Below are 16,670 nucleotides of genomic sequence, written 5' to 3' on the forward strand. Positions count from 1 at the left end.
GTTGTTAATCAAAATAGGTTAAAGAGGGATAAGCTGCAGCTCTTGAATATTAATAAGATGCAGAAAATGTTTTGAAATAAATAGTAAAAGGCTTTATTTTGTTTATTGTTATATTCCTGTCATTTGCATTCACATGAGGTTCTGTGTCGTAATATGTAAAATTCTTCAAGAAAATATTAAGGGTTTTGCACCCCACAGTTGTTGTTGTTGTGTGCTTTGAAGTTGTTTCAGAATTTTGGCAACCCTAAAGTGGAACTATCATGGGGTTTTCTGGGGCTGAGAGTGTGTGACTCACCCAAAGTCATCCAATGGGTTTCCATGGCTGAGTGAGGAATTGAGCCCTGACCTCCAGAGTAGTGTGGTGGTTTGAGCGTTGGACTAGGACTCTGGAGACCAGGGTTCAAATCCCAGCTGGGCCATGGAAACCTATGGGGAAGGCAATGGCAAACCTCTAAACAAATCTTGCCAAGAAAACTTTATGATTGGTTTTCCTTAGGGTTGCCATTAGTCAGAAACAACTTTAAGGCATGCAGCAACAAGAAATGGAGAGTCATAGTCAAATGCTCATGTGTACACATGTACACATGAGTGTTAATTTACAACCAATTGATTTGGTTTAAAGTAAAGCAAAACAAAACATATAGATATATAATCCAGACACAAGTTTAGATCTCAAGTTTTCCCTCTCCCTACTGCAGTCCCTGATTATTCCTCTCAGCTTGTCCTGAGGGTCCGGAAACCCTCCAGAATAATGTGGGAAGTAATGGGTACTATAGTGGGAATTGTAAACACATAGGGTTTGATCTTCATGAAAACAGTAGATTTGAATCCATCTTAGAATAAAGAACATTGGAGTCCCACTGACTTTAAATGGGATGATTAGGTATGTTTAGCTCTCTCCTTCATATTGAAATAAATGTTTACATTTTGTATTTGGACTGAATTGTACCTATTATTTTTATCACATTCTAATTTAAAGTGTTATTAATTGTTTTTTTTTTTAAAAAACTTGACAAACGCTACCTAAAAATTATGAATTACAGCAGCATCTTCACCAGGAAAACAATCGTAAAATCCAGTGTCAGCAAAGAGCCAGAAATTGAAAAAAAATCCCACCCCCATTTTTCACTTTCAGCATTTATATTACCATTTCAGATTGATGTTTGTAAGTTTTCAACTTTGCTGGATTGTTTCCAGTATCTCAAATTACTTTATAAAAATATTATGATTTCAAAGACAATGAAATCTATGTTTTCCACATTGCCTAAGGGAGATTGGGTCAGATAAATGTGATGCATTTTACTGTGAATTGTGGCCTCCTTGATTTTGGATTAGAGGTCATGTTGTCACTCTTCTCCAGCCTGGTTCCCCACTGTAGGCTATAATGGGGGTTTAATCCAACACATCTGGAAGGCACCATGTCAGGGAAGGCTGTTCTAGATATTTAGCAAAGTATTATACCTAAACAAATCCTGTTCCTGAATTAGATTGTTTTGGACAACTTCTCCATCATGTTTCTTTTCTTTGATTTGAACCAGGATGTAAATACAGGTGAAGGAAGTGAATTTGCTGACAGTGGGATTGAGGGAGCAACAACTGACACAGACCTCCTCTCTAGACGTTCGAATGCCACTAACTCCAGCTACTCTCCAACAACCAGTCGGGCCTTTGCTGGCAGTGACAGTGGCAGCTCTTCTACTGGAGATGGCGCCCGTCAGGGAGTTTATGAGAACTTCCGGAGGGAGCTGGAGATGAGCAGCACCAACGATAACTTGGATGAAGCTGGTTCTGCCCTGAGTGATGAGCAGAGCAGTGGGACGCTGAGTTCTCCAGGACAGTCAGATATTCTTCTCACCGCCGGTCAAGGGACTGTACGGAAGGCTGGAGCTCTTGCAGTGAAAAATTTTCTTGTCCACAAAAAGAACAAGAAGGTGGAGTTAGCCACACGGAGGAAATGGAAGCAATACTGGGTGTCCTTAAAAGGTAAAGTGATTGCACTATTTGTGTGGACATGTAGATACTTTTAAAAAGAAGAGAAGTCAGTTGATTTAAGTAGTAATGGAGAACATTGCCTCTGAAACCAAAGCAGCTTTGTTTATATGGAAGTAGCAAAAATATTGAAGGGTTTGTGGTATTTTGAAACAATTAAAAATAATTCATTAAGATTAGGGTTGTCCGAGTGAAACTGGACATGGCTTCTCTACTTTTAATGGATGTCTAGAAGAGGGAATTCTAGCAGGTGTTGCTTGTGCCTGGTTGCATGATGAGCAACACTTGTTGAAATTCTCACTTCTACACAACTATCAATTAAAGGCATAGGAGTGATCTCCAGTTTTCTAGCTGGCAACCATAATTCAGAAACAGGTCAAGATCCAGCGGTGCACTCCATTATGCCACGTGCTTATATATTCAAAGCCAGTTAAATTTGGGACTTGCTTGCCTTCCTTCTGTAGCCCTTTATGGCATGAAAACAAAAACCCACTTCAAAGGGATCCCTGGCCTTGTAGAGCAGATTTAGGGGTTGTTCTCACTAGGTGAAACCCCGCGTTCTGAATCGAATCCAAGGAGTGGAGTTCCTATTAGGATCCGATTTAAACCTACAACGGTTCTAGAGCAACCCGCAATCGTCCCCACTACAAATCGAATTGTAGAGCGGAATAAAATTTTGAATCGAGTTTTCCTCATTTAACGCGTGTTAAAAAAACACTAGGGTCCGACCTACGTTTTTCCATTGATTCGATTTAGGAACCGGAGCATTTAAATAGGAACGACAGCCTTTGAAATTGCTTTAGATGAATGGGAGGAGCGGAGTGCGATGGGGCTGTCCTTGGGGGAGTTGCCCTTTCTGTCCCCATCCGTCTGGCTGTCGCCATTTTTGCTTCCCTCACCCCTTTGTCCGCTGTGGTCTTTCAATAAGAGATAAGGATTATTTTTATTTTTTATTTTAATGGTTTACAGGCGCTTAATCTCTTCAGCGCTTTAAACACCTGAAGTCCCGGCTGCTCAAGGCTTCCCCCGGTGGATTGCAACCTCCCCTCTGTGTGGGGAGAGCCCATTTCTAACGGAGGAGAGGCAGGGAAGGGATGGCTCCTCGCGAGGAGACATCTGATCTCACCCAGGCAGGGAAGGGCTCTAATCAATGGGGGGAGGGGATAGAGCCTTTCTCCCTCCCTTTCTCAAATGGAATCTGCCTTCTCCTCCAACCCTGGAAAGAGAATCTTTGGGAAGAGTGCTCCCTCCCTGCTTTTCCAGCAGCCTCCTTCATTGATCTCTGGGCTCTCTGAAGGGATTCTCCCATAGTTCCTCTGGAAAGAGCTTCGCTTTGCCAGAAGCCTCTCCCATTGATCTCTGTGCTCTCTGAAGGGATTCTCCCTGGCTGTCTTGGGAGACAGGATGCTGCCCTCCAAAACCTATCCCATAGTTCCTCTGGAAAGAGCTTCGCTTTGCCAGAAGCCTCTCCCATTGATCTCTGTGCTCTCTGAAGGGATTCTCCCTGGCTGTCTTGGGAGACAGGATGCTGCCCTCCAAAACCTATCCCATAGTTCCTCTGGAAAGAGCTTCGCTTTGCCAGAAGCCTCTCCCATTGATCTCTGTGCTCTCTGAAGGGATTCTCCCTGGCTGTCTTGGGAGACAGGATGCTGCCCTCCAAAACCTATCCCATAGTTCCTCTGGAAAGAGCTTCGCTTTGCCAGAAGCCTCCCCCATTGATCTCTGTGCTCTCTGAAGGGATTCTCCCTGGCTGTCTTTTGGGAGACATGAAGAGGGGATGCTTTCATGCAAAACCTATCCCATAGTTCCTCTGGAAAGAGCTTGGGTTTCCTAAATTCGCTTTCCTAAATTTGCTAAATTCACAAACAGTCAATGAAATGGAAACGATGCCAAAAGATAAATCGCTTCCAAATATTCCGGATTAACGTTACGTCATTCTGACGTACTATTGATTGACAGCTCCAAATAAGGTATGGAGGAGAAGAATCGCTTTATTTAAACACTGATTTCATGCCAAGTAGGAACGCTTGCAGGTAAAAACTTCGATTTAAATAACCAGATGGGAACGATGAACAAAGCGATTCGGATAGCGGGATAAGAACAGTGTTATTTTGAATCGATTTTATTAAAAACGTTGTATTTTAAATCGTTTCAAATCTTAAGTGGGAACAACCCCTTAGAGCACATGGGTGACTGCACGGGGGATTCAATGGAGGTAGCATTGTAACCTGATTATATTCAGTTAAAATAACTGTTATAAACCTTGAGTACTAGACAATTTATTTTCCATACTAAGAAAATAATTGCAATTACTATTACTAGGCAGTTTATTTTCCGTAATTCATATTTTAGAGGGCAAAATATTTTGTTGGTATGATACAATGACTAGATTGTTGAGTCCAGGCATGAAAAATGTAAATTAAAATCCCAGCTTTGGCAAAACGCTTAGAAAGTATGGGTTAATTCAACACAACACTTAAAAAGTGTTTTTAAGTAAATTAGTGCATCTCAGATAGCTCTGTATTCCAATGTTGTTGTGGAGCTAAAATATTTGGAACTAGGGGTGGAGGTGGGGGGTGGGGACCACATCACATGCCGCGAACAAGAAAAAATTATGCTATTATACATGTCAGGACAGAAGCATTGTCAATGAGTGAATGTACATAGAGAGATCTTGTAGCACCTTTGAGACTCACTGAGAGAAAGAAAGAAATGGGCAGCATGAGCTTTCCTAGACTTCAGTCTACTACCTCAGATGCATAAGCTCATGCTGCCCATTTCTTTCTTTCAGTGAGTCCCAAAGGTGCTACAAGATCTTTCTACATACAGATTCTATGACAGGGAGTAAAAGTGAATGGAAATGAGGTCCATTTACTTCTGAAACTTCTAAACAAGTGTTTATTTCCAGTTGATACTCATTTTCTAGCTTTTGCTATAAGCCAAGTTTCAAAAGTTTCAGCAGCGTTTGACAACCATTTCTGCTATCACTGAAAGTGAACCCCAAGAAGTGGATCTGTGATGACAGCAATTTAATTCAGCGTTTTAATGTGTTTTATCTTTGTGCTTAATACCACTAAAATGTTTGGATTTTATAAGAATATAAACTTTGGGGGGGGGGACTTTTGGAGTCTTAGAGGAGAACTTACACCTAAGTCCTAGATCTACTTATTTGAAATAGTATGTTCCATTAGTTACCAGTTACAACAACCCATACTTATTATTTTTCATAGTACATTTGCATAGGATGACAATCAGAAATTCTGTTCCCATTCTTGCTTTTAATCTGTTTTGTGAGGAAGGTTTACCTTCTTTTAAGTTGATGGATTCAGCTGGCAATATTGTTCTTCACGTGTGGCTCACATCTTGGGCAAATGCAGCATGGGTGAAAGGTTCTGAATTTGGTCATATGGGCCCGATAAAAACGGGTGCCTTGTGGCGCCCTCAAGCCAAAAGTAGGGCTCGGAAACACGCAGCAACTGCACGCTCCCAAGCCCTAGTTCGTGTGGACGGCACCATTGTTACGCAGTGCTGTCCACACAGCACATGTATCGATGACATCACACGCACGCTGCATCCAAACAGCACGGTGCATGCATGATGTCACTGCGATGCCCCAGGGTGGAAATGGCACCTTGGCGGCATCGCAGCAAGGAGCTTCTTTTGGAGCTCTTTTTGGAGATCTTTTTTCCTGTGGAGCGTTGTCGCGGCTGTATGTTTGCCATGACAATGATCAGGAGGAGAAAGGGACAGCCTCTGGCTATGCACATATCACTGTTTAGGTTGGAGTGGGTAAATTGCGGACCCTTGATCCTACTTTTGTGGCCCCTGGAGGCCCCCAAATTCTCCCATGATTTGGGGCAACTTATGGCCCAAACCCACACAGAAAGCCCACCAAACAACTGAACACACGTGAAAATACCCTCACACAGAAGGTAATACTCCTTCCCTAATACCTCCATATTCATTGGAAGCCCTCTCAAATGGCAGCAGGAAGTGACACAGTGTCACATGCTGTCGCCATTTTGAAAAGAGTTGTAGGGGAAAAGTGAAATATTTGAGATTGTGGGGCTTGCAGAGGAAAATGGAGGTGTTTGGGAGTATGGGGCCTGCAAGGTGACTTGGGGCTGGGGAATCTGTCCCTTACTTCCCTACAGTTGCCTATCCTAATTCAAAATGTTTTCCCACTTCAGCCTAAGATGGAACACATGACAAAAACATTGTGGCTTGGAGATTGTTGCATGAGATCCACACTTCTGAAATTCCTATCTGATCTGCATCTTCCCATCAATGAGGATGCAAAAGCCAGGGATAAACACTTAGCAAAATAGATCACCTTAGTCTTGTATGGAAGGATTCCTTCCAAATTAAAAATTCAATGCTACAGCCCACATTTTATAATCCACTTTATGTAATAATTGAGAACAAAGTGTCAAAATGGAACCCAACCCAAAAGAGGGCAGAGGCAAAGCCACACTGCAACTCAGCTTATCTGCTTTATTGTTCAGAAAGGTCAGCAATGACAGGAAGGTTACTGGCTGAGACCAAGGGATAAAAAGCAGACTCTGTGATTTCACTTTTATTCATTTTGGTAACAAGCACTGCCTGCAGCAGCAGTTTATAGGAGCCGAATATATATTCCATTGCTTTGCTACAGAGGTCAGAAAAATAGCTCAGACACTCACCATGGCTGACTGAGCAAAGGAGGTGGCCTAATCATTCATGCAGGCAGCATGATGGGAAAGTGTGATGGTGATGTTTACAAATAAACAGAAAGCCATCTGGAAGGAAAGAAAGGACAGAGGGACATAAAAGAGGTGTTACTTTAAAGTGTGACTTGTGTTCGTTGTTTGTTTCTCAGATTACTGGGGCTTAATAATGTTAGTATTTAGGCTTTGAAGTTAACATCTGCTGTTTGTTGCTGAAAATGTTTTCTGTAAGTCTTGGGTTATTATAGCAACATGATAACTAAGGATAACTTGAAATCAGGAAAATAATGAAGATTAAAATGCACATTTTGTATTGCCTGATAGAACAACTAATTGTATCCTTCCAACTCATCTGATTCTACCATCTTGAAAGCAATACTTTGTTTTTATGTTGATGTGATAATAAGTTTACAAACAGCTAAAATATCATGAAATGGAAACCTCATTCCTGTTGCTTTCCTGTGGGACTGGATTGGGATAAAACTTTATTTTAGAAAATTTCTCATAGTTCATTCTTTTAAAATGGAACATTTTCAGCATGCAGCAGATCGTTCCCCCCTTCATTTCTTGGGAGGTACCTTTTATATATCTACTTGTGCCAAGGCATGCTTCTCTGCCATTGGTTTAGACAACAATGGCTCTCCCATTTTGTGGTGAGTGAACCTGGAGCTGTGTTACTTGCCATGAATATGATTCTAGCTTAGCCTCACTGTATCAGATCTTGAATGGTGAGTCAATATTTAAGAAACTACAATTGATTCTGTGAGTTTTCCCTAGTTGGAGCTACAGGTAGAATTCAATCGTAGTCATCTGTAGCATTGACTAAAAATTACAGATATGCACAATGTGTTTTATTCCACATCCTTCCCCCCGCCTCCCAAAATACTTTAATTGGTATCAGTTTTAATTTAGATTTTTAAGTCATTTAGCTTCTACTCATTTTATTTTTGGTGTGAGGGACTGTTTTTCCTTCTCCGTAATAGAGACTTGTCACACTCACAGATGTGTTTCCTACTAGGCGTTACACCTACCCAGATAATATTTTGGAAGAACAGAATTTGTAAGCCTAATCTCTTCTGGATCCAGTGAATAATGATCATGATTCAGTTTTTAAACAGGGAGAATTTACCCAAGGCCAAAACTGATATGGATGTAGGTGGTCTGTGTCCAGTGAAAAACATTTACCATATGTTTTAACCATATGAATGTAGAAAGCGTGATAGGATAAGCATTAACCTCCTTCTGTCATGAACGAGGGCCTTGCTCCAGCTTTCCAAAGCTCTTTTTGCTTCATACATCTCAACAGCTATGTCCTTCTACATGTACTATCTGTACTTGAAGATTCCTGCAGTTCTGTTAGCATAACTCTCCAAAGCCACAATTTTAAATAAATAAAAATGCTGATTCCTAATGGTGAATCATACAAAAGCACTTTAATGTTCTGGAACCAGAGTAGTGGAACACGCTCCCTTGGAGAGTGGTGGAGTCTCTTTCTTTGGAGGTCTTTAAACAGAGGCTGGATGGCCATCTGTTGGGGATGCTTTAATTGGGAGTTCCTGCATAGCAGGTGGTTGGACTGGATGGCCCTTGTGGTCTCTTCCAACTCTATGATTCTGTGATTCATTATAGGAAGACAGAGACAATATAGAAAAAAAAAATACAATCTAAGCTGCATAGTATTTTTTGTTGTTGTTATTAGGCTGAAGGGAGATTTAAATTTCAGTTTCAAACCAGTGCTTCAAAAAAGTCTCTGAACAACCTTTCTTTTCTGGCCCAATATAATCATATGTCTTCATAATGAAAACTCCTAGTTTCAGTTTTTAGGTAGCCCAAACAACACTATTCATGAAGAAGACAAAGATATCCACATGCCTGCGAGAATTCTGAGGTTCTCAGAAACATAGTCTGTGGCATCAGTATGCAAAGGGACCTTTTTTGTAGTGGCTTTTCTTGTAGTGGGAGATCCTTTTGGGGCAACTACACACAGCGACCTTGTTCTCCGGGCAGTCAATCTTCGGATTCCCTACCAAGTCATCCACAATGCCTCTGTCCTGAATGTTGTTGGCTGCTGTGGCTTACAGCTTTCAAGCGTTCTCTTCCCATCAGGCCTGAAGAGGAAGAGCCTTCCCCTCCCTCCTTCCAATTGTCATCTTCTGGCCTTAGAGAGAGTGAAAGGACAGGCCCAACACCATCGGGCCTGGCCTCGATTAAGAAAAAGTGCCCTCCCTCCAGTCCATCTGCTTTGGTCCAGGCCTCAGAGGGAGAGAAGAATGCTGGACCTGATCCCCTCCCCCCTCACCATTCCTTTCTCCTTTTGTGTCATGTCTTTTTAGATTGTAAGCATGAGGGCAGGGAACCATCTGTTATCCCCTCTGTTGTAAGCTGCCTGGATTTCCAGGGATTGGGCGACATATAAATAAATCCCAATATTATTATTATTGAAGCACTTTTGAGACTAACTGAATGACAGATGTACAATAAACTTTTGTAGACTTGCATCTAAGAAAGTAGACCAAATCTATGAAAGCTTATGCTGCAACATCTTTCATTCAGTTAGTCTCAAAAGTGTTCTGAGGTTCTCAGGAGTATTAAAAAAGTCTAAGAGCAAAAGCAGGAATTCCTGGATAAACTAGATTATCCAGATCCGCTTCAATCTGGCTTCAGGTCTGGTTCTGGGGTGGCAATGGTTACTTTGATGGATAACCCTCACTGAGGATTATAGAGAGAGAGTGTGCTTCTCTTAGTTCAATTTACTATGATATCCTTCTGGGCTACCCCCTGGGATGGAAATTGAGGCACTGTTTTAAGGTACATAATCCCAATTCTTCTGGAATGAGCAAACTCAGAAAGTAATATTGGGGGATTCTTGTTTGACACCCATTGTCCTGCACGTACCTCAGGGCCTGGTTCTGTCCCCATGCTATTCAACTTCTACATGAAACACTGGATGAGTTTATCTGGAGTTTTGAGGTCAAGTTGTTGATGACAGCCAACCATATTTCTCAGTTCCACCTAATTCCAAGGACTCTGTTTCAGTTCCAGTATGTGCTGTCTGTAATGTACTGGATCAGGTAAACAAATTGAAGCTTAATCCAGATAACACAATGCTGCTCCTGGTTACATCGTGGAATAGAGATTCAGAACAGAGTGTGGTCATGCACACCTCCTGACATCTCAGGTTCAAAGCTTGGGTATACTCTTGGTCTTCACCCTGATCATGGAGGCACATGACTCAGCAGTAGCCAGAGTACACAGTTGAAACTAGTGTGCCAGTTGTGTTCCTGGAGATGTCTGACATGCATTCATCATACCCTGTCTGGATTACTGTAACATGCTCTATGTGGGGCTGATTTGGAAACGATTGAGTAATTGCACCAGGGCCAAAATGCAGCAGCCAGATTGCTGACAGACTGGTTTCAGGGAACATAGCACTCTCCTGTTGAAACAGCTTCACTGACTGGCGGTTCATTTCCAGGTATAATTCAAGGTGCTGGTTATGACCTAAAAAGCTACATACAGTTTGGTTCCAGAATATCTGAATGACCGTATTTCCCAATATGAGCATCCGTGAATTTTAGGTCCTGGTTTTTGCGGGGGGGGGGGGGGGGGGCTTCATAAGATCCATCATGAGCACATTTGGTGAGCCTTCTTGGTAGCTGCTTCAGGATTGTATAGTTCCCTCTCACTTGAGGGTAAGTTTGCCCCCTGTCTGCTCCCTTTCCACTAGTGTTCAATGACCTTTTTGTTTATCCAGGTCTTTGATTGACCATTGTAAAAGGTCTTTTAACCAGCGTGTGTTACTTTGTTTATAATTATAGCTGTTTTTAAAATGGTTGTAAAGTAAAATAATGTTTTTAATAGAACTGTTTATTTGTTACTTTAACTTTGTTTTAAATTATATTAAGTAAGCACCTGGGTACCATATTGGGAGAAAGGCAGGGTATTAAGTAAGTAAGTAAGGCCCAGTGCTAGGGCTCGAGAGTGCGCATGTCTTTTAGTGAGCACCCACATGTCTTTTAGAGGAAGTGGCGTTATAGGGCTGTGTATAGGCGGCTTCTTTTGCGCTGTGCAGCATTGCCCCATGGTTTGGTTGCTGTGGTCACGCTGCGCAGCAAAGAGGGGCGGCGTTTCAATGCCTGTTTGTACCAGGTCTAAGTAAGTACATAAGTAAGTTAAAAAAAAAATCACAAGGAGGACTGTCTGTGGGCATGGAGTGCTGACTGGTAGTTTATGAGGTATGTAATTACTGTTAGAAACTGGGGGCCCTTTCATACTATACAAGTATAGCACTATGATTCCAGTTTAACTGCCACGGTTTCATCCCATGGAACCTTGGGATTTACAGTTGGGGAGTATTTAGATTTCACAGCCAGAGAGCTCTAGTGCGTCACCAAAGTACAACCTCAGGATTTCAGATGTATGCATGGCAGTTGAAAGTGGTTTCATAGTGCTATAATAGTTTACTGTGAAAGGCCCCAGGTGGAAGAAGTAATGGGATGTGGAATATATATCATAAAAGAAGGCATGTCAGACTGACTACAGGAAACAGAAAATTTTGTTACAGATCTTATTGGTATTAATTTAATTTCTATTTTTTATTATTCTGAATGTTGTCATATTGGGACATGATAATTATGGGTGGCCTGCAATGTTATCTTATGTGAGGTGCTAATACTTTACTGTTTTTCTTAAGGATGTACATTATTCTTCTATGAAAGTGATGGGAGATCTGGAATAGACCACAATAGCATCCCAAAACATGCAGTCTGGGTGGAAAACAGCATAGTGCAAGCAGTTCCAGAGCACCCAAAGAAGGATTATGTTTTTTGCCTCAGCAATTCCCTTGGTGATGCCTTCCTATTTCAGGTTTGTTCTGTCCTTGTATTATTATTATTATTATTATTATTATTATTATTATTATTATTATTATGCTTTATTTATATAGTTGTTTTTCTTCATTCGGGTAAAGTCCTGAATGGTGCCCCAGCACTTGAGAGATGATTATTTTAACTTCTAGTGACTGGCCTAGCTAATTATTTTAACAGTGGGTGGGCATCTAGAAATCCAAACACTCTGGTGTCAACATGTAACCAAATGGCTTTGCAACTTTATTTGAAGTTGACAAGTATCTGTTCCTAGTTTTTCAGTAAGGCGAGACTCTTATTATGTAGATCCATGACTGTGTGATGACATATTTGGGGCACTGTCTCCTTCCACAGGGCGATGTTGTGGGGTCTGCACAAAACAGAAGGATGTGCATTTAATATCTTTGAAACTTGGTAGTTCAGGGAAAATATACTTTACAGTACATTAACTCTTTTTATTGCAGATTGGATTGTAGAACAGTACAGCAATAGGCACAAACAGCATTCAGAATTTTGTTTATAGATCTTGGAAATTTATAGGCTTGGAAATATGTCTGAGTGGTATTAATGTGTTTTTACCGAAGGAGATATTTTACCAAGGGAGATGTTTTAGTTGGGGTTGGGTGAATTGAGACATAGATATTTTGGATATTCTGCCATAGATAGATTATATTACATCAATGGTTTCTAAAATCTGATCATCCAAGGAGACCACTCGTTTTACCTGTCTGCCAAGGACTTCTACATATTACAGAACAATGTTCCTTGTGCTTTCTTATGTGGGTAACTAACAGTTATTTGTGCCCACTGGGTACATTTCTTTCTTTCTTCGAAGCCCTTTTGGGGTGTGTGTGTGTGTATGTGTGTGTGCAAAATTCAAGTAATTTCTGACTTATGGTGTATCATGGGGTTTTCCTGGCACAATTTGTTCAGAGAAGCTTTACCAGTGTCTTCCCTGGAGAACATGTTACTTGCCCAGGGTCAGCCAGTGGATTTAATGGCTGGGCTGGGATTCAAACCCTGGTTCCCAGAATCACAGTCCAACACTCCAACCATTATGCCACGCTGTCTCTAGCTCTCCAGGGACTAGCTCTCAATGGCTTGGGAACCAGCACCAGTCCAGGGACCATCACTTTCAGTAGCACTGTTGCAAAGGATTCTCGAGTTCATCTGGGGTGCCTAATTCATATGGAGTTTAAGTCAGGCCTACCTATTTCATTGTGTAAACTGAGAATACATATTGGGACACATCCTGGGTTTACTGCAGATACTAGACATTATAGTGGGTGATTGATAGTGGTAAGCAAGATGTCTTTCACGAGCTGATCTTCCATGTACAAACCTTTTCACTGAAGAGTAAAAAATAAGATATTCCAAAATATACTTTGGAATACATTAAACTGAATAATGCACTAAATTATTCCCCATGCTATAATTGTATGGCTTGAAATTGCAGGTTTCTATTACTTATTCTATTTATTAAGATTATAAAAGCTAGATGAGAGTAATTACTTTGTTTGTTAAGCGATGTAATTATTTTCAGTTCATCTTTCAACTATTTCAATAAGTTTTTTCCCTCTCCCACCGCTGATTCACTGTAATATATTGTTGTTGTTAACTGCCCTCAAGTTGACTCCAACTCATGGAGACCCTGTGGATGAGACTCCAAGACCCTCTGTCCTCCACTACTCTGCTTAGAGTAGCTCTCAAGCTCAGGGCTGCGACCTCGACCCTTATCACACGGAGGGTTTTGCAGCTCTGATCCGAAGCCACTGCAGGTCCAACGATGCGAATTCATGTTAAAACGTGATTATTATCACACATGATTGCTTTCTATGGGGAGTACTTCCGAGCCAGATCCAAAGCCAATCCAAAGTGACTCCTGATTTTTGTGTTTTCTGTAACAAGCGAATTCACAAAAATTGTTTCCAAGCTCACTTCAATTTCAATCCGAATTGGTCTGGTGTGGAATGCAACTTTGTTTCCATCGTGGTACACCCCCCAAACCTCCAAGGTCTCACATTTCCCATGATGCTGCACTGCATTTTTGCCCCATTTGCTTCCGGTGTTCCTTCAAGAACATTTGAATGTAACTGACAGGAATGAAGGGAATGAAACGAGGCTGGGGGGAGAGATGGGAGCAACAGTAGGGGCCATCAAAGGCTGGGGGAAGCAACAAACTCCAACTCCCAGAATTTCATAGCCTTGAGCCAAGGACCCCGCAGCAAACTCCATCTCCCAGAATTCCATAGCACTGAGCCAGGACAGTTAAAGTGGAGTCAAACCGGATTATTTCCCAACTGTGGATGCAATCTAAGTGAAGACAACTGTTAGAAAGGGACGGAGAGTGGATTGGATTCATGGAGGGTGGTACTTTAGGGAGCATGGAGAATAAGGGAAACCAGATCATTTCTGCACTCCTTCAAAAGGGGTCTCCTTCAGAGCCAAAGGAATTACTTCCAAGTAAACCTGCAGCTTCTACACTGATTATTTTGCAGTGAAATAATAATAATAATAATAATAATAATAATAATAATAATAATAATAAATGGATGGTGGCTCTGACATGGAGGATAGATGTAGATGTGGCTGAAATGGATGAGGAGAATGACACGAGGAAAGATTTAGAAGTGGCTGAAATGGATGAGGAGAATGACAGGAGGATAGATGTAGCTGAAATGGATGAGGAGAATGACAGAAGGATAGATGTAGATGTAGCTGAAATGGATGGGGGCTCTGACATGCAGGATTGATGTAGATGTGGCTGAAATGGATGAGGAGAATGACAGGAGGGTAGATGTAGATGTGGCTGAAATGGATGGGGGCTCTGACATGGAGGACCCGTTTAAATTTGGCTGCCAGGGATAGAAAAATATAAGGGAGGAAGAAACGTGAAGCAGTCATTCACGTGAGCCTAGCATTCACGTGAAAATGGAACCAGGAAGTGTCCCCCTTCTTCACCCCAGAAGTGCATAGGTTCACGACGTGTTCAGAACCTCACTGAGCATGTGCAAGTCATGGCATGTACTGCTGTGATAATTTAATGTGCACTCGCTCCACTTTGACTCAGGAATCACCACAATTTCATTCTTCACATGAGATAATTCATCACGTGAATTGCCTTGGATTTGAATTGACTCTGCTTCCTCTTCAATTTGAATTGGCTCTGGATTCGAGTTCCAGTCTCATGTATGATAAGGGTCCTCCTTGAATTAATATACCCACGTGGTGTGCAGTCTTCCTCTTTTTCTACTACCCTCTACCATTCCTAGCATTGTTGTCTTTTCTAATGAATCGTGCCTTCTCATGATGTGACCTATGTACAACAGCCTCAATGTGATCATCTTGGCTTCTAGGTTGAGATCAGGTTTGGTCTGTTTGGGGATCAGTTTATTTGTATTTTGGCTGTCTGTGGAATCCACAGCCCTGTTCTCCAGTACCATATCTCATATGAGTCAATTTTCTTCTTATCAACCTTCACTGCCTAGCTCTGGCATCCATACATATTGATAGGGAATACAATGGCTTGTACAATTCTAACTTCAGTGCTCAGTTGTATCTCTTTACTCTTTAGTACTGTATATGTATTATCCTACTTGTGAGTATGTATTTTCCCTGAATAATGATTAACCTTCCATTTTGAAGCCAAGCCCTCCCTCCTGTCCATCTGCCTTGGTCCAGGCCTCGGAGGTTGAGAGGAACTGCTGGACCTCTTACCCTTTCCTGTCACCACTCCCTTCTCCTTCTGTGTCATGTCTTTTTAGATTGTAAGCCTGAGGGCAGGGAACCGTCTAACTAAAAAGATTGCATGTACAGCGCTGTGTAAATTTACAGCGCTTCATAAATAAAGGTTAATAATAATAATAATAATAATAATAATAATAATAATAATAGTATCTTGTCTAGTTCTTTCATAGCTGCCCCTCCCATTCTAGTCTTCTTCTGATTTCTTGGCTCCAGTTCCCTTGTTATCAATGTTTGAACCATGGTATATGAACTCTTTAACTATTTTGATTTCTTCATTGTCTAGGCTGAATTTATGTAGATCCTCGATGGTCATTTTTAATCACCACCACCACTATTGTAACTAATATATTACTCTGTGTATTATATAAAGAAAGCAAATGCAATCTCTGGTTATGACCTAATTTCTTTCAAACATGCATTTTACAGAAGGACTTCCCTCCCAGCCAGCAGGAATGAAAGTGGGATTTTAGATTAATCATTGCATCCACATTCTTATTTGTTATGTCATCAGTAGAATAAACAATAGCCATTAAACTGTTCATTCATAATAAGACGTTCTATAAAAACTGTATCAGAGTGCTTGTTTTGGCACAGTGAAGTGCAAGTTATAATGATGGCCAGGTTTTTGTTGGTCCAAAATCCTCAGACGTAGTAATTTCCTAAGATGATAATATTTTACAGTTTTGGTTTATGACAGAATCTGCAATGGTTGAGTGGAGTTCTGGATCACTGGTCTGCTGCTGCTTTCTCTTGCTTTCCAGAAGGTCTGAACAAGCACAGTGTGGAACATATCGAATGGCCTTACATTACTGTAGTGTTTTGCTCTCTGAAGAAATCTCATTCTGGCTAGACTACCCAGGCTCTTGAACGTGGAGAGAGATATATACACATACACTCGCATAACAGATAGCACCATGAAGCCAAAATGTTTTGCTAATTTCTTGAAGTTCTGTTCATTAATATCTGAGATATATACTCACTTGGGGGGGGGGGGTTAATTGTGTACCAGGTAGCATACTTTTTAAGGAAGGAGGCCCTTGTAATTATTCGTCCACCACAGTTAGCTGCCTTGTTTCATATGCCCACATGTTCTTCTCAGCAACCTACTGGCAAACTGCAATATCTTGCTTAAGGTTGGCCAGCCCAAAGGGAGGAGGCAAAATGAGGTCATCCCAATCCATGAAAATTCTTCCCTCAAATCCAGGCACAAAAGGAAAATTTAAATGTAGGAGCAGTGTTCTTCTTTGAGTTGGCAATGACTTCATTCCTCCATCCCCACAATTGCACTCCTGGAGTAAATGAAGACCTACAGCTATTCCTCCATTTCAAACTCTTGTGAGCAATTTAGTAGGGCTAGTTTAAC

General features: G+C 41.3%; 1 protein-coding gene across 6 annotated transcripts in view; it reads left to right on the forward strand.

Annotated features, from left to right (window-relative positions):
- TIAM1 (TIAM Rac1 associated GEF 1) overlaps positions 1 to 16,670 on the forward strand; it is a 262,355-nt gene that overhangs the window by 160,221 nt on the left and 85,464 nt on the right. For all 6 annotated transcript variants that reach the window (XM_089512109.1, XM_089512114.1, XM_089512112.1 and 3 more), the window contains 2 exons: positions 1,539 to 1,983; positions 11,389 to 11,561. In XM_089512109.1, coding sequence (XP_089368235.1) covers positions 1,539 to 1,983; positions 11,389 to 11,561 — 618 coding nt within the window. The remainder of the gene's footprint in view (positions 1 to 1,538; positions 1,984 to 11,388; positions 11,562 to 16,670) is intronic.

Source organism: Sceloporus occidentalis, unplaced genomic scaffold (genome assembly GCF_023333645.1).
Source record: "Sceloporus occidentalis isolate IW3139 unplaced genomic scaffold, rSceOcc1.0.p SCAF_2, whole genome shotgun sequence".
NCBI lineage: Eukaryota > Metazoa > Chordata > Lepidosauria > Squamata > Phrynosomatidae > Sceloporus > Sceloporus occidentalis.